Source organism: Pleurodeles waltl, chromosome 6 (genome assembly GCF_031143425.1).
Source record: "Pleurodeles waltl isolate 20211129_DDA chromosome 6, aPleWal1.hap1.20221129, whole genome shotgun sequence".
Classification (NCBI taxonomy): Eukaryota; Metazoa; Chordata; class Amphibia; order Caudata; family Salamandridae; genus Pleurodeles; species Pleurodeles waltl.
The window spans coordinates 1,586,980,802-1,586,998,582 of NC_090445.1; the positions used below are offsets into that span (position 1 = coordinate 1,586,980,802).

The 17,781-nt window shown below is 47.9% G+C and overlaps 1 protein-coding gene across 2 annotated transcripts in view; it reads left to right on the forward strand.

The window, feature by feature from the left end:
- Positions 1-17,781, forward strand: part of PNPLA7 (patatin like phospholipase domain containing 7) — a 1,294,112-nt gene that overhangs the window by 1,159,139 nt on the left and 117,192 nt on the right. For both annotated transcript variants that reach the window (XM_069241381.1, XM_069241380.1), the window contains exon 32: positions 17,042-17,194. In XM_069241381.1, the coding sequence (XP_069097482.1) occupies positions 17,042-17,194 (153 nt within the window). The remainder of the gene's footprint in view (positions 1-17,041; positions 17,195-17,781) is intronic.

Here is a 17,781-nt window from a genome sequence, read left to right on the forward strand (position 1 = left end):
GTGCTTTTATGGGCACCACACGTCACTTCTTACTCGGACGATGTTGATGCAGAGCTGTTCGACACCACCTACTAGAGTGCAGGGGTACTGCTCAAGATTTTCCTTTGGAGTATTCTATGTTGAAGAATCTTACAAATTTGGGATAATGCCATGGTATCAGCATATATTTTGACCATCCTAAACACACCACAGAAAAAGTCAGTGTTTTCAAGCTATTGTTCCCCAAGCCCTCGCAAAAATTCTTCTCTAAAATAATTTTCTGTCATAACTGACAGCTTTCCATTGGTTCCACTTTTATACAATATGCAACAGTCTTCGTGTATTATATGACATTGGTCTTCCGTATCTGAATGATAAGCTCAAACCATATGACCTTCGCTGCTAGCAAACTGCGTTCACCCTAAGAATGGCAAATGCAGGCTCCACATTACTACATATTCCATATTGAAGATTGCTCGTTGGTCACTCAAGCAGTTTGTGATAGCATGATATGCCCCATACAGAGAATATCATGCCATCTTGAGTTCCACTAATTTTTATCAAATTCAGATTAATTGAAATAGCAATTCCTAACATTACTATATGATGTGGAAATGTTTTTTCTTCATGTATGCTGAAGACTGTGGCACGTGTGACAGCCATTGTGTATGGTCTACGACAGGGGTCTTCAACCAGTCGATCGCAAGCTACCAGTAGCTTGCTGACATTGTGTGAGTAGCTCGCTGCCTCTTTTTGATGCCCCTTTAATGCCTGTCCTATTTCAGCTCTTGCTCACCCTCACCCAAACCAGCTACTCGCACTGACTGAATTTGAGTGGGCGAGACAAAGCGGGTGATGTCAGTGAGGAGTTTTTTATGAGCAATATTGGACTGCCCACTGGAAACCATGCCACCTGCCTTCTGCTCTTTAGAACTGCATTTCAAAACTGCCGACATGTTTGACTGGAGAACAGAGCAGCCAGCAGCCTTGATACCAGAGCTGTTTTATAAGGAACGGTATTCCAGCTTGCTTTGTAGCTGCATACTGCAGTACAGGAGGAGTGCAACCAGTGTTAGGAATGGGCACAACAAAATGTGGCAAGTTACAAAAGGTACTTTTATTCAAAAGAAAAATAACAACCCCTGTAAAAGTTAGGAATTACTGTTTTAGTATTATGCTTGTTATATACATTTGATAGCTAAACTGTCTTTTTTCTGAGCCCTCTCTTAAATCTTCACTTGCATTTATTTGCTGCATGTTAGGAACCCACCCTTCCGTGTACCATTTTGAGATCCCTCTTGAGTATCGCTAGTCAGTGTCCTGACCTAGAACATGTTAAGTGGGTGTCTCTCACTCATCACCTTACTGGATTCCCATGAACCTGACATGTGGAGTAGTTTGACATACTGCTTACCTGTCCCTACGGCATTGCTTGGAGTACCTCCGTTCTTTTCTTTTAACCTTACCTAACAGTGTGTGAACAGTTTCTGGCTGCAATTCCCAGTAACCCAATGTACCAGCTGTCCCATGTAACATCAAAGACATCTTGCTCCCCTGTCTTTGCATAGTAATGTGTGGAGATTGACCCCCGTCCACTGTTCTCCTATAGGTAGCCAATTTTTTCAGGTGTTTCCAAGCATACTGCCTATTGCTCCACCAATCTTATTTCTGGCACAAGAGTGCGACTAAAATGAAACGTATGCCAGAAAACTAAAGAAGAGACCTTCAGTAATGCAATCCAAATGCATTTTTAGATGCAATGAGCAGACATAATAGTGTTATTGGATGATGCAGCATTTATGGTTGATATATATGTCTCAGGACAGTATTGTCTTGTGATGTGTTTGGGTGCTGGTACTGACACCAATGTGGCACCCATGCTTATAATGATCTCTGCATGGTGGCAATCAGGTGTATTTGTATCAGTGTTTCTAGAGAACTCCTTATCATTATGTTCAAACCATTGTATCGGCTTTATGGAAATTAGGCTTAAAGTGAATGAAGCTTGGCCTTGAGGGTCTCTAGGAGCAGTGCCCAAGTTGCTTTGTATTTAGTAGCTCACAATGACTTGCGCTTATCAGAAGTAGCTCTCACTACTGAAAAGGTTGGAAGCCCCTGGTCTATGACATTTATTTTTGTTTGTTTTGTCCGGCTAACCCCTCTCCCCTGCACTTTACCCCACCGCCAGCCGGGACTGCGACTATAACTTTCTCACAAAAATACCTCCAGACCACAGTCTTCATTCTGTTTGCCAGAATGATTTCCAAGTATTCAGAATTTGGAGAGTACATTAGTCATTAGTGTGATTAGGCACACCATATATTCATTTTTAAAGTGTGACAAATCTCCTCATTTCCCTCTGGAATACGTTGATTGTCAAAATGCAAATAATTCATAGGGCTCCTCACACATCCAGCATGTCTTCTGTTCGTTATGTTGTGATCAATACTTCTAACCTCAGATTACTCATTTTCAGAATATCCCCAGGTGCCAGACTGGATCTGGAAGATTTTTCATCATAGTTAGCCCTTGCACACCAGTTGGTGGCATCGTGTGGCTCTTCATCGCCTCTGCCCTGCCCTGGAAGTGAAAACTGGAGCTGTGTATAGGCACTACTCAAGCGCCCTGATGCCAGTTCATTTGTTTCTGTGCCATTGTACATAGATTTGAAGTTGGCTACTATTTTTTCCTTATCAGTTGACAAGATATTTTCTCTAAACTCTTTACCAATGTGCAAGGGAATATGTCCTCTAGTAAAGCTACAGGGTCTAAACATTGCAGGACTTTTGCAAAAAAAATGTCTGTGACTGATCCTCATGAGGTGTGTCTCTGATGTTTAGGGTTGGGCTGTGATTCCAAGTTGTGTGAAGAGTGTGTCCGTGTTGCACCCGAAGGCCGTTCTGGGACTGCAAAGTCATGCTGTATGTCACTGGGCACTGATTAAAGTTTCGTAAAAACTGCATCCGCTCAAAGTCAAGGACATGGACCCATTCAACAAAAGGTCATTGTTTAATTCCAAGTATTTGGGTAAGTCAAAGTCACTGACAAAACACAAAAGTAATACAAGTGGGCCTTGTCCTAGCCTTGCCACTCTCGATCTGAGAATTCAAGAACGCATCAAGGTGCTCCCGGTCTCAAACCTGGTCCCCTGCTGAAGAGCATATTCTGCAGCTGATTCTTATGCATCTTGAGCTTCCCGGTCTGTTGGTAATGCCACAACAAATTGTGGCATTTAAAGATGCCACACTTCACATCTTCTGCATCTTACCGTCTCCTTCTGGTAACGCTTCAGGTGACATGTTCTGTGATTTGAACTGTGTTTAGAAAGTGTCTGCACCACTTGTTTTTGCCTTCAAAAAGCCAAATATGTGAGTGCGCGCCAAGCAGTACTTCAGTGCTTTTCAATCTGTCCATTACCTGGAAAGTAGACTCTGCTAGCTTGGAGGTGTGGATTCTGCCTGTCTGTATCCAAGGAGATTCTAAATAGAGCAGCGCCTCCCTTGTCCCTTCCATAGGGGCTTGGGCTTGGTGATTGTCTCTCTAGCTCCCAGACAACCTGAGACCTCCTCTAACACCTGCACTAGGCCTTCATGTTTGTGGAGGAAACCCCAAGACAGCCACCTCCATTTTGTGAGCCCAGCTTTTCCTGTGCCCTAATACAGCCCAGTGATCAAGAAATCCTAGGAGACTGGTAAGAGCCCCTGGCTTTCTGGGAATTCTTGTTATTTGTTAAAAGGTATTTGTACTGCTACCCGTGCCTGTTTACTGTTGGCTGCCTGTGTTTCAGCCAGCTTGGTATTTTTAAACTGCAGTTTTTTAACCCGTGACTGTTTGAAATTTCCCTCCTAGTTTAGTTTTGTGGCAAAAGGCTGACAAATTACCCCCCGTTAGTTTAAAAAAATAAAAATAAAAGATACATACACCTCGGTGGCTAACCAGAATATGTTTAGGAGACTGCTTAATCTGCCTCTGTGATTTAAACTGTGTTTAGAAAGTGTCTGCACCACTTGTTTTTGCCTTGAAAAAAACGAAATATCTGATTGTGCATTAAGTAGTATTTCAGTGCTTTTCAATCTGTCCCTTACCTGGAAAGTAGACTCTGCTAGCTTGGAAGTGTGGATTCTGACTGTCTGTATCCAAGGAGACACTGAACAGAGCAGCACCTCCCTCTTCCCTTCTACTGGTATGGGCTTAAGTTAACTTTGCCCTTATATAAGTTTCTATTGGTTGTTGCATATGTTGTCATGATTGGTTATTGGGACTAGTATTTCTATTGGTTTAAGGATTAGGGTTTGTGTTCTGATTGGTACTAGGGCTAGGGTTTCTATTGGAGTGAGGTATCTGATAGAGACAACTAGCCGCAGATTCTTTATCTTAGAATCCTCCCCAGGCGTCATACTTTATCCGGAAACTTTTCCTCAGCAGTACCTCTGCGCCTCGGTAGAGGGCATCGAGAGACTCCGCAGCAACGTTGTCTCTGGACATGACCTCAGCGGAGTCCATATAGTCGTCCCTCCCCGATGCGCTGACATCAGTTTCTTCTTTTCCGTGCAGCAATCTGGATCCGGAGTGCAATATACCTCTGGCCCTTTGGGCCTTTCATCCTGTTTTTTATGAATATTGAATTTTTTTGTAGTGTATATGCATTCAGGGTTTAAGCCCTGTGGGTCCTGTGCTCGACAGATGTCGATCACAGACCCACATTCGGTGTGCTTGTGGCATCTGGGCACTCACCACAACACCGACAGTTGCGCCACCTGTCACCGGCTGAAGCCCAAATCCTTGCGGTAGCATCGGCTGAAGCTCCTGGTGGCGTGGGCAGAACAGTCATCTTCTCGGAGGCGTTGGAGTCTGTCTTCTTCCTCGCCTTCCTGGCAGTGCTCTTAAAGTCGTTCGTATACGGCTCCTGCGATATCCCATGGTCCATCGGCGTCCCCAGGTAAGTGTTCCCGGGCGAAGTCACGTCCTTTGACGTCAGCACCCCTGGGCACCTCTCCTCCAGTGGAGTCTGCGGTCGAGTTGACCCCTTCCCATTCTGCTCTATCACGGCTCGGGGTGACTCTGGCCCGAATGCGGGACTACAACTGATCCCTGCATACTATTTTTGGTCTTCCCCTCCCTCTGGAGCGCCTTCGGGCTCTAAGGAGGTGGTGAGTGCTCTGACAGAGTCTCCACTGGCGACTTCGTCCTCGGTGCCCGTTCAGCCTCTCGACTTCGACTCTGGAGTTGGATCGGCACAGATGCATGGCCTCTTCCAGCCTCCATCGCCTGCGCCTGATCCTGTTATGCCGATGCCATCCATGGCGCCTGTGGCTCACTCGACTTTGCTCGACGCGCCTATTGTGATCTCTCCGGAGTAGGACGACGCCGCTTCCCAAGGAGTCTTCCCTCTCTCGACGTCGCCTGACATCGACACCGACGCCGGGAGCAGCGGCATTAGATTTGGATACTGGTACAGGGCTTGGCCCTCTTGATCCTCCTTTGGAGGTTCCTACACATCCTCAGACTCCTTTTTCAGGCCCTATTCCATTTTCTTCATCAGATTGGGTGCTTGATTTAGCCAATGCGAGTGGCCTTGATTCCTTGCCAGTGTCCAGCCTACTCTTGTCACCTGGTTAGGCGACTGAGGCAGGTACTGCTTTCACAGACATGTTGAGAAGGGTGGCTGATGTGTTGCACTTACAGCTTCCTGTTTTGCAGTTATGAACGGATCCGTTACTGGATTTATATCTTGTTCAGTCTTCTACTGAACCGATCCTTCCGTATTGTGATTGTGAGGCTCTTTATGATTCCTCTTGGGTGTTTGGAACCAGACTGTTTATGGTCCCTCTGTGGAGCGTGCTATTTCCCACAGACACCAGCCTGCACAGAAAGATCCTTATGCCTTCGCCACCACCCTACCTCCCAGAGTTATGTGGTACAAACTGCTTTGGCTACACATGACAATCCCTTTGGACGCTGCTGGCAGGAGGATGTTTGCCTCCTCTAGTGCTGCCTTACGTTCCACTTTCTTGTGTGCTAGCTCGCTTCTCCCATGTTCTTTGGGATTCAGTTACCAACTGATTCTAAGGAGGCTTGTACTGCCCTTCTATCCTTTATACGGGATGCCCAGCAGGCAGCCAAACTCAAGGTTCGCTATGCTATGGATACCACCGATTCCGTTGGTCGGCTGATGGCTGCATCAGTTGCAGTAGGTCGAAGGGCTTGGCTAAGACCTTCTAATTTTTTGGCTCCAGTAAGGGATTCTTTGCTTGACATCCCATTTGATGGCAAATCTTTTTCTGGCGCACACGCAGATTCCGCTTTCCCATAGTGGGGACTAATGTTCCGTCCTCCTTCAAGGCCAATCACCTACACATTTGCATGCTGTCTTAGGTTTTCGTGATCTGGTGTGTTTCTATGGGTGCACACCCTTTGCTGCGCTGTTTCTTACATTTGAAGTAATCCTCTGGATTTCGGTGTGGCTCCAGAGTATACTCCTGGTTTTTGCAGAAGCATTGTTCCTACAAATTATCTACCTTATGTGGTGGGTTTTCCCACTTGCAGGGGTAGTGCTGTGCACTGTTTATGTTCTACGGTTATATAGCCGTGTAGAGCGGGAGCTCTACTTCTGAGGCATGGTCATGAGCCTTTCTTATCATTTGACCTTCCACAGCTGTGGATCGACTCCATATTTCTGGGTCTTTTCTAACCACATAAAGTGGATCTCTTTTTGTTGTGCTTTCAGACCAGGTCTGCCTCTCCTTCATTTTACCTTTAGGCGGATAGCCTATGATCTTTGTTCTGTGGAGATTGGTTTACCCATGGCTCTTTCGAGCATTTTTGTGTAGGCTATTTGCCACATTTTCCTCCTCCTTAGTCTCAGTTGGGATCTTTTCTTGTACTCCTGCGGGAGCAATTTATTTCCTACACTGTCAGGACTGCTGTCCATCGGCACTTCATTGCCATCCTTCTTCAACAGGAGGTCTTTTCTAGCATATTTTCTATGGGATTTATAATGGACATTCTCTCTTTTTCTCTCAGATTTCATGTTCTGTTTGTCTTTCTCCACCCGCAGGACCACATTTGGTGTCCTTTGAAGGGTCTCATTTTCCCTTCCTCCTGTTTTGGTGGGTGACTGTGGGTCACATACCTCATGTATATGAGGAAAAAAACTACAAGCAGTAAGAAAAGGAACACTTTTCCTCAATTCACTTGATTACCCTAGTGCTGATATCGTCCTTTTCTGTACATCCCATGTCCACTGGACTAGTTCCTTTACGGACATTGCTTGGTGTTCTGCTCACGGTCACTATCCTTCATCAGGATGATGAAGGTTTGGTTCAAGGTGTGTCTCTTCAAGCAGCCCACCTTTTATCTCTTTCTTGCCTATAGTGCGGATTCGCATACTTTTTTGGATGTAACTCCTGGCGTGATTCTTTGACATTTCACTTCACTCACCTACGGCTTTCAGTGGAATTCCTATTTTGTACTTGTCCACTATGCTTGATTTATGATGTATGCTACCATACACTCTCTCATATCTATATATCTATAACCAATGGTTTTGTTGGGTGTAATCTGGTCTGTTATTCACATTTTGTACACTCCTTTGGGTGTTGTTTCCCCGACGTGTTTAATTCATCCCTGTTCACAGGTACTTTATCCTACATTCCCTCCCCGGGCATTACAATTTATTATAGCTTCAGGGTGGGATTATTTTTTCTCTATCTACAAGGTGTCTTCGCCTAGTCCGCTGGTCTTCAGCAGCCTGTTGTTTTTAACATAGAAAGTTTCTGTGGCCTCATGGTCATGATTTCACGTGGTGGTATTCTATTCTAGGTCTGTCTATTGACATATCTTATTTTTCATTTATCTGCTTCTTCCGCCCTGGTCTTACTGTCAGGTTTTCCACAGCTGTTTCGCTTTCTCTTCAATGTTTTTTTTCCTGTTGATTGCTTTGCTTGTTTACTTGCTTTCTGTGCGTCTGTGCTGCACAGTTCTGTTGGCCTTTTTGAGTGGATAGTTCTTCTGTCTTCTATTACCCTTGGTGGCCGGTTTTGTCTCCTTGTTTTTGTTGAGGGGTGTTCCTTCATCACCTTCATTTTCCTGCCAGGTTATTTCATTGCATTGTGAGCACAAGGTGACATTAGGTTCTGCCTCATTGCCATACTGTTTCCACTAAAGGGTTCTATCACCAACCCATGGTGTACATGTGCTCTTGCACGTTTTGGGCTGGACTTTTCTTGTCCTTCAAAGTCTATCATCCTGTTGGGTTCTAGAGCTAGTTTTTCTAGGTCACCCATTGCTGTTTGTCTCTTTACACCCTAAAGTGTCCTGTTGGTTACTTCAGTGCATCATGTCCTTATGTTTTCGCTTTCTGCGTTCCTTCACATGTATGCTCTGTTTTGGGGTTATCAATTTCTGCTGTGATACAGCTGTCAATAGCATGTTTATGTTTACTCTAGTCCTTCTGGTACCAATTTTGTTGCTTGTGTCTCCTTTCCAGTTTCGCCTCTACACGTTGTCCCTTGAAGCGTTGCGTGCCTGTGTCTCATATTCCTTTGGACATTTTTACCGCTTTCCATGCCGTAGTTTTTTGGCAGCTCTGCCTGCCTCACTTGAGGTCACAACCACGTTCCCTTCAGGGACATTCCTCTCCAGTCATGGCATATCATACCCTCTGTTGATATGTCGGTAATTCCTTTATTGTGGGTGACTTCTGTTACCTTCTCACCGTGTCTGTGTTGTGCCTAGCTTATTTCCTCTTCATTGTTGGGTTGTTTATTACGAGACCGATGGGATCCGTTCTCAATCCTCCTCCAGGGTTCACACTACTTTGGTATCTAATTCTAAGATAAAGAATCTGCGGCTAGTTGTCTCCATCAGATGGACAAATTACTTACCTTCGCTAACGACTTATCTGGTAGAGACATAGACTAGCCACAGATTCCTTATCAGCCCATCCATCCTCCCCACTTGCGTACTCTGTTCTCTTCAGTCTTGCTTGGGGTAGTCTCTGATGGCGTCTCGTTATTGTGTTTATAACATCATGATTTTCCATTCTAGTTGGCATATGCACTATTCCACTGCCAGTTTCTATGTGGCTCCACATTGTTGTGCGGATTCTAGTCACAAAAGAAACTGATGTCAGTGCGTCGGGGGAGGGCCTATATGGACTCTGCTGATGTCATGTATGGAGACAACGACAGTGCGGAGTTGCCTCAATGCCCTCTACCGACGTACAGAGGTACTGCTGAGGAAAAGTTTCCGGAGCCAGTCTGACACCTGGGGAGAATTCTAAGATAAGGAATCTGCAGCTAGTCTCTGTCTCTACCAGATAAGGTGTTACTGAAGGTAAGTAACTTGTCCTCTAGGGCTTTTATTGTGATTGGTACTAGGGCTAGGGTTCCTATTGCACAGTGGTTTTAGGGCTTCTATTGTGATTGGTGCTAGAGCTAGGGTTCCTACTGGACAGTGGTTTTAGGGTTACTGTTGTGATTGGTAGTCAGGAATAGGGGTATGATTGGTTGATAGGGGTAGGTCTCCCATTGGATCTAGGGTTTAGAGTTGTGAATCTGATTGGTTAGAGTTAAGACTAGGTTTCTATTGTCCGAAAGGGCTATTTAAGCCTAGGGCTTAGGGCATCTCATCGAGGGCGGAGAGGATAAGGGCGGGGAGAATAAGAGCAGTTGCCTGTCTGGGCCTGTTCAGGACTGGTCGGGCCCCAAATATAAGATCCACGGATAACTATCTTGTCTTCAGAAGACTATTCAAGAGTTGGCTCTTTCCTTCATAACCACCATATCCAAACTTAAATGGACTGCATATACCTGTATTGATAAATGTTTATAATCTGGTTATGTGTATATTCTAGATATTTATAGCTCTTTAAGAAATATATCTGATAGAGACTTCTAGTTGCAGATTCCTTACCTTAGAATTTTCCCCCAGGTTTCAGACTGGAGCCGGAGATTTTTTCTTCGAGCAATACCCTTGCGTGTCGGTAGGTGGTGTTGGTCGACTCCGCAGGCATCATTGGTGTCGTAGTCCCCGTGATGACGTCAGGAGTAGTACATAGATGCCGCCTCAGCACAGTGATGTCAGTTATTTTCTTTCCACGCCACACGCTGATCCGGAGAGAACTACCCTGGTCTCCTTTTGACAGAGTTCGACCATTTTGTTGAGATTTTTTGTTGAGTTTTGGTGCGCCAAGAAGTCCCCGAAGACCAGTTTCAAACCATGCTAGGACTGTCACTGCATGATGTTGGTGACAGATCCGCATCGGGTCTGTTTTTGGTGCTTGGAGTGCGACCACAACCCAAAGTAGGTCCCGGTCTTACTCGAAAGGAAGGTCTCGAGACCGTTCGCAGAGCCACTGCCATTCTTCTTCCTCCAACTCTTCGGGCATAGGTAAGAAGAAGTCGAAGCGGTCCCGTCGCCCTTCGATTTCACCTCGTCACTTGGCTGATGCGACGCGGGAGGAGAGTCAACACTCGAGGCCTCTGTCTTTGGAGCCTGCTTCTGGGTCTGCTTCGCGCTTCCCTGAATTTCCAGGAGCCAGAGCGACCCTGGCACAATTAAAGGACTTTTATGAGGCCATGCGCCTCATTTTTGGATGTACCGACCCCGATACAGCGCATTCAGACCTGAGGGCCTTTGGGTTCCGCGCCGGCGGCTTCGACTCCAGCCACCGAGGTCCCCTCTGGATCCGCACTGACACGGTCATGCCACTGAGACCTTCCCCAGCGCTGATTCGATTATCGACACTCCCGATCCTTATCTTCGATGTCTCGGAGTCGGAACAGCATCAGCGGACACCGCATCTGTCTTCGATGGGGCCTACTCACCCCAGATTGGATTTGGACCCTTTTCCTTATGGATACGAATTTGGGGAAGGATTGGAGGGGTCCCTGGACCTTTTTGAATACCAGGATGACCCATCTTTGGACTGGGCACAGGAATTGGGTGAGGCCAGTGGACTGGACACCTCCAGACGCTGGCATGCTGTCTCCTCTTACCGTGGCTACAGCGGAGGGAACAACGCATGCTATGGTGGTCAGTAGGGCAGCTGAGGTCCTTGACCTTGAGCTACCTATTGTAGACGTCAGGTCCAATCTCCTGATGGAGGTGCTTTAGCCCGGGGCTTCCACATGTGAGCCCCTTTTGCCATTTAATGAAGCCCTCATCGATGACCTTTTGGGTACTTGGTCCAAACCCAACACAGGGGCTCCTGTGAACAGGACTATTGCACGCTGCCATCGGTCCACCCCGAACGACCCTAAATTCCTGTACCCACGCCTGAGAGTCTTGTCATCCAGGCTTCCTCTTCTTCGGGTGCATTCCCTTCCGCACCCCCGGATAGGGAATCAAAAAGGCTGGAACAATTTGTGAAGAAGATGTTTTCTTCCTTCAGTCTTGCGCTGTGGTCCGTGAATACTGCATGCCATTTGGGCTGCTATACCCACTCTCTGTGGGATACGGTTGCGCACGTTCTGCTGCAGATACTGGAGGAGGCCCATGCTGTTGTCTCCCAACCTGTCAATGATGGGAGAGATGCGGCTAAGTTCACGATCCCAATACACAACCGACTCTCTGGGCAGATCGGTTGCTACGACGGTGGCCTTGAGACGCCACACCTGGTTGCGTACTTCTGGTTGTTTGGGGGAAGTCCAACAGTCTCTAATGGAGATGCCGTTTGATGGCCCCTGTCTCTTTAGAGACAAGGTGGACTCGGCCTTGGAGAGATTCAAGGACTCCCGGGCCTCAGCTCGGTCACTTGGCCTTTCTGCTGCCCCTCTCCTCCAACAGTCTGCCTTTCGTGGCCACGGACGGGGCTCCCTGTCGCTTCCCCTATCCAGCCACCGTGCCACCCATGCTGTTCAGCCAATGCGTGGCCGGGGATGCAGAATCCCACGTGGGAACCAGAGGTCTGCCCAGTCCACCCCTGCCCCCTCTGCAGCCTCCAAACCCTCCTAGTCTGTCCCCTCACACCGATCCAGTTGGCGGCAGGATTCGCCATCACCTTCCCCACTGGGAATCCATCACTACGGACAAGTGGGTTTTGAAGATAGTTCAAAAGGGTTATTCCCTCTCTTTCGAAACTGCCCCAACAGCCATGCCTCCATCAATCAGCCAACTCCCAGAGTATCATTTGGCACCTGTCCGCCAGGAGGTTGCGGTTCTCTTGGCCAAGGGAGCCATAGAGAAGATTCCTGTGCCAGAAGTAGGTCGTGGTTGTTATTCCCGCTACTTTCTGGTGCCGAAAAAGGACAAGGGCTTACGTCCTATCCTAGACCTTCGGGACTTCAACTACTTCCTCAAGAAGAAGAAATTCAAAATGCTCACCATGGCTCAGGTCCTGTCTGCCTTAGACCCAGGAGACTGGATGGTAGTTTTGGACTTGCAAGATGCTTATTTCCACATTACCATCCTGCCTGGCCACAGGCGTTACCTGCTATTCGTGGAAGGTCACGAGTACTATCAGTTTACTGTGCCCCCCTTCGGCCTTACCAGCACCCCTCGGGTGTTCACAAAAGTGATGGCGGTCATTGCACCTGATCTGCGCTTGTTAGGGGTCTCAGTCTTCCCCTACCTCGACGACTGGCTGCTGAAGGCGGACACGCCCCATAAAGTCATCTCCCACCTTCAGACTACAGGGACCCTCCTTCACACGCTGGGGTTCACTATCAACATGTCGAAGTTACACATGACTCCCTCTCAGATGCTCCCTTTCATCGGATCTGTTCTGGACGCATTGCAGTTTCGGGCTTATCCTCCCGAAAAACGAGTCCAAGATATTCAGGCTATGATTCTGATCTTTCAGCCTCTGTCTTAGTTTTCGGTCAGACTGACTCTGATGCTGCTGGGCCTCATGGCCTCCTGTATCCTGCTAGTGACACATGCCAGATGGCATATGCGGGCTCTGCAGTGGGACTTGAAGTTACAGTGGGCGCAGCAGCAGGGGAATCTCTCCGACATGGTCCAGACCCCGGAGGGGACTGCGAAAGACCTGCAGTGGTGGCTTTCGAATCTGCATTGGGTCCACGGCAGATCCCTCTCCCTTCCCCAGCCAGATCTATCCATAGCGATAGATGTGTTGCTTCTGAGTTGGGGCGGCCACATGGGAGAGGTGGAGATCAGAGGACTCTTGTCTCAGGTGGAGTCTGGGCTCCATATCAGTCTTCTGGAGCTCTGGGTGATCAGGCTTGTGTTGAAAGCATTTCTTACCTCTCTCAAAGGGAAAGTAGTGCAGGTGTTCACGGACAATACTACTGCCATGTGGTACTGCAACAAACAGGGCGGAGTAGGGTCCTGGACCCTTTGTCAGGAGGCACTACGCCTCTGAATATGGCTGGAACATCAGGGCATTACCCTTGTGGTTCAACATCTGACAGGTTCTTTCAACACCAGAGCGGACAAACTCAGCCATCGATGCTGAGGTGGCGCAAGGTCTCTTTCAGCCTCGGTTAGATCTGTTCGCCTCTGCAGAGAACGCGCAATGTCAGCTGTTTTGCGCGTTAGAGTTTCCAAGGTGGCATTCGCTCAAAGACGCATTTAGTCTCGAGTGGAACTCTGGCCTCCTTTCTGCCTATACCACTTCTGCCCAGAGTTCTCAAGAAGATCAGGAACGACCGGGCCCAATTCATCTTGGTGGCTCCTACCTGGGCACAGAGAGTATGGTATCCAGAGCTATTGAGCATGGCCACCGATCCTCCACTCAGACTGCCTCTTCGGGCGGACCTTCTGTCGCAGCAACAGAGGGTGGTTCCTCACCCGGTCCAATCTCCGCCTTCATACGTGGGGATTGAGCTGCGACAGTGGATGACTTTTGGTCTTCCACCAAAGTCTGCGATGTTATCTTGGCATGCAGGTGTCCCGCCACCAAAACGGTATACGCCTGCTGGCATAAATTTGTGGCATGGTGTACCAACAAATCTGTTGATCCCCTATCTGCCCCTCTATCTGAGTTTCTTTTGTTCATTCTTTCTTTGGCCCAGCAGGGCTATACTTTGGGCACCCTTAAAGGGTATTTATCTGCCATTTTGGCTTTTCTTAGGCTACCTGATCAGCCCTCACTCTTTAAATCTCCTATTGTCAATAGATTCCTTAAAGGTCTCACCCATTTATTTCCTCCCACTCCATTTATCATGCCTCAGTGGGACCTCAATTTTGTCCTTACTTACTTAATGTGTACTCCCTTTGATCTGATGCACAACTGCCCTTTACGGCTCCTCAGTTTCAAGACTGTCTTTCTTTTTGCCATCACTTCTCCTCGCAGAGTGAGTGAGCATCAAGCCCTTTCTTCCAAGCCTCCATTCTTGTCTGTGCACCCTGACAAAGTGGTGTTGCACACTAAGGCTTCCTTCCTTCCGAAGGTTGTTATGCCTTTTCATGTAGGCCAGTCCATCACTTTGCCTACTTTTTACGCACCCTCACATCCTTTGCATTAGGAGGAGAAACTCCACCATCTGGACCCCAAAAGAGCGTTGGCATTCTATCAAAATCGTACTAAAGATTTCCGGGTGGACGATCAACTTTTTGTTGGGTATGTGGGTGCGAAGAAAGGGAAGGCGGGGCAAAAACGCACCATCTTTCGATGGGTACTTCTTTGCATCAAGGGGTGCTATGCTTTGGCCAAGAAGCAACCCCTTGAGGGCTTGGTCGCTCATTCCACCAGAGTGACTGCTGCTTCCACTGCGTTAGCACGTGGAGTTTCTGTCCTGGATATCTGCCAGGCAGCTTCTTCGGCATCCCTGCACACGTTTGCTCAACATTACTGCCTGGATCAGAACTGGGTGGCACTCCTGCTATTTCCTAGGGCCGAGAAAGGACAGAGGGCTTGACCCTACTTAAGATATGTTTCCCCTAACCCTGCTCTGGCACGAAACTGGACAATGGAAAGGGGAGTGACCACTCTCCTGTTCATCACCACCCCAGGGGTGGTGCCCAGAGCTCCTCCAAGTGGCCACTTGATTCTGCCATCTTGAATCCAAGGTGGGCAGAGCCCCCAGGAAGCATTTGAGTGGCCAAGTCAGGCAGGTGATGGTACAGCCCTCTCCTGAAAGGTGGTCACCCTGCTAGGTGACCAATCCCCCTTCCTGGGCTATTTAAGGTCTCCCTCCAGGGTGGGTCCTCAGATTCAACATGCAAGATTCCAGCAGGACTCCTCTGCATCGTTTACTTCATCTTCTGGCCACTGGCACTGCAAGTGGACCCTCCAGGAACTGACAATCTACAACTCCAGCGATGACTCAGCTATGTAACATTGTTTCTCCGGCACCTTCCAGCAACTGCAACATTTCCCTGGCTGTGCATCCTCTGAGGGCCGACGAGTCTTCAGACTGTACAAGAAGTAAGAAATAATCTCCCTTGGCATGAAGTAGTCAATCCCCTGCATCCGCAGGCACCAACTGAACGACGACCAGCTGTGTGGAACCTCTCTCTTCCAGAACTGCGGGGATCCTGCATCATAGAGGGTGACTGGAGTGGTCCCCTTGGTCCTCTCTACCAGCTGTCCAGCTTGGGAGACTGTAAGCCCTTGCCTGTCTTTGCAGGACAGTACCCCTGTGCACCACAACTCTTACAGCTACCAAGGCTTGTTTGTTCCTCCTCCAAGGGATCTTCAGGCTCTGTGTAGCCCCGGCCCCCAGCACACCTTCCTGCAAAGTACAGTCTCCTGCCTGCTGCTTTAGCGACATGGGACTCCTCTTCAGGTGTGCTGGGTGGGCCTCACTGCGACTCCTGTGCCTGCTGCCCGTGGGTCGCCTGTGAGGGGCTGCCTCCTCTTCTTGTGACTCTCCCAGCTGCTGATGGTCACCTCGGACTCCCCTCCTTGGGTCGAACACTCTGGGTCTAGCTGGTCCTCTAAAGACATGCAAGACCTTCTCCGACTCATGCATTTGCCAAGGCTTATTGGTGGTTTTGCCGCACCACTGACCGACCAACTACATTACGACCGCCGACATAGGACTTGCATCACTTCTGGAACTCCTTTTCTGCTCCTGTGCCTCATTGTTGACTTTCTTCGTCCACCGTCGCCCTGGTCCTGTATCCTCAAAAGGGTGAGTAGTGGCTCCTGCCACAACCGAATACTCCAACTTGAACTGGACTTAGTCCCCTTCTCTTGCAGGTCCTCTTCTGTCAGGATCCACCTTTGGTTTCTTCCAGTTTTGTCTGGGTCTTGCACAGTCCTTTTCCAAAGTCCTCCTGTTGGTTTGGGGAAAGCCAGGTACTTACCTTCTTTCTCCTGGTCGCTGGGGGGGCACTCTGGTACTCACCTCCTGGGGTTCCTCCAGCTTTCCTCTACCGATTTCCTCTTCCTTGGGTGGGGGACTGCCTTTCACATTCCACTTTTTTAGCATATGGTTTCGCCCTCCCCTAGGACCCTCACTGTTTGCTATTGCTTTCTATGCTATTTCTTGATTGGTAATGTGTATATAATAGAATGTTTACTTACCTCCAGTTGGGGCATTGCCAATACATTATTTTAGTATTTGTGCTACCATAATAAAGTACCTTTATTTTTGTAACACTGTGTGGTTCTTTCATGTGTGTAAGTGATTTGTGACTATAGTGATATTGCATTGGCTTTGCATGTCTCCTAGATAAGTCTTAGCTGCTCATCCACAGCTACCTCTAGAGAGCCCTGGTTTCATAGACACTGCCTACACTTTACTAATAGGGGATACCTGGACCTGGTGTAAGGTGATAACACCATAGGTGCTCACCACACACCAGGCCAGCTTCCTACAGTCACCTTCCTGTAACATTGGCTTTCTCTGAGTGCTGCTAGCCAGGTTACCTTGTGAACCTCCTATATCCATGTGTTTGAATGATTCACCAACCCACTTGACTGATGGGGGGAGGTAGGGCGGGTTTCTTTTGGTCCATAAAAGTGAGGAAATCAATAGATTTGAGAAATATACATAACATGGTTTAGGTGGGTCTCATCAATGCATGAGGTAGTACAAGTATGCTTGTGTGTTGGAGATGACCTTGTGAGGTGAAGAATTGTTACAGAAAAGTATCTTCCGAAATAATCCAAGTCCAACATGTTGATTTGTGTTACCTTGGCTTGCAGGTGCTGAACATGGCCGAGATTCAGACCCGCCTGGCTTATGTGTGCTGCGAGCGTCAGCTAGAGGTGGTCAAGAACATGGACTACTGCGAGTACATCCGCCCACCTATTGATAGATATGGCACCCTGGAGTTTGGCAAGTTTGAGGAGATTTGTGTACGTTTCTTCTCTGCTACTTTTCCTTTTATTGGGCGGGCAATGGGGGTAAAAGCTGCAGAAGTGATTTTAGGCAGACAAGCTCTGAAGAGAGCCCAGCTGCATTGGCACGTTTGCGGAGTCATCCCCATAACAAAGGAATGAAAACCTAACATTTAAAGAGCGAGAGACAGTACAGAGGATGCCTGCATGAGCTGCAGTGCAGATATTTTTAGTTTGAGGGATATAGCCACTTTTTTTTTATCGGCTTCTTTTCCAAAGTGGATGCATTTAAGTCTAACATCCCCTCGGCACCTTCAGCATAGTTAACAAGGAAGGGGGTCAGACATTGGCCTCCCTACAGCCAGCTTTTCCACACCCATGCAGACGTATGTCGAGAATGTTTGTAGTGCATTCCACCACATCGTACTCATGCGCCAAACTACGCCGTCACATTCCCATAGTTGTGACCACTGGTGGTCCTCAACATTTTGCACAGGTGTAGTACTGAGGCTGAGATTGCATAACAGCTGTTGCAAGTGCTTTGAAAACCTCTTTGAAGGGTTTGGCACCTGTATACCGGTTTGAGTATGGTTATTTAGACTGCA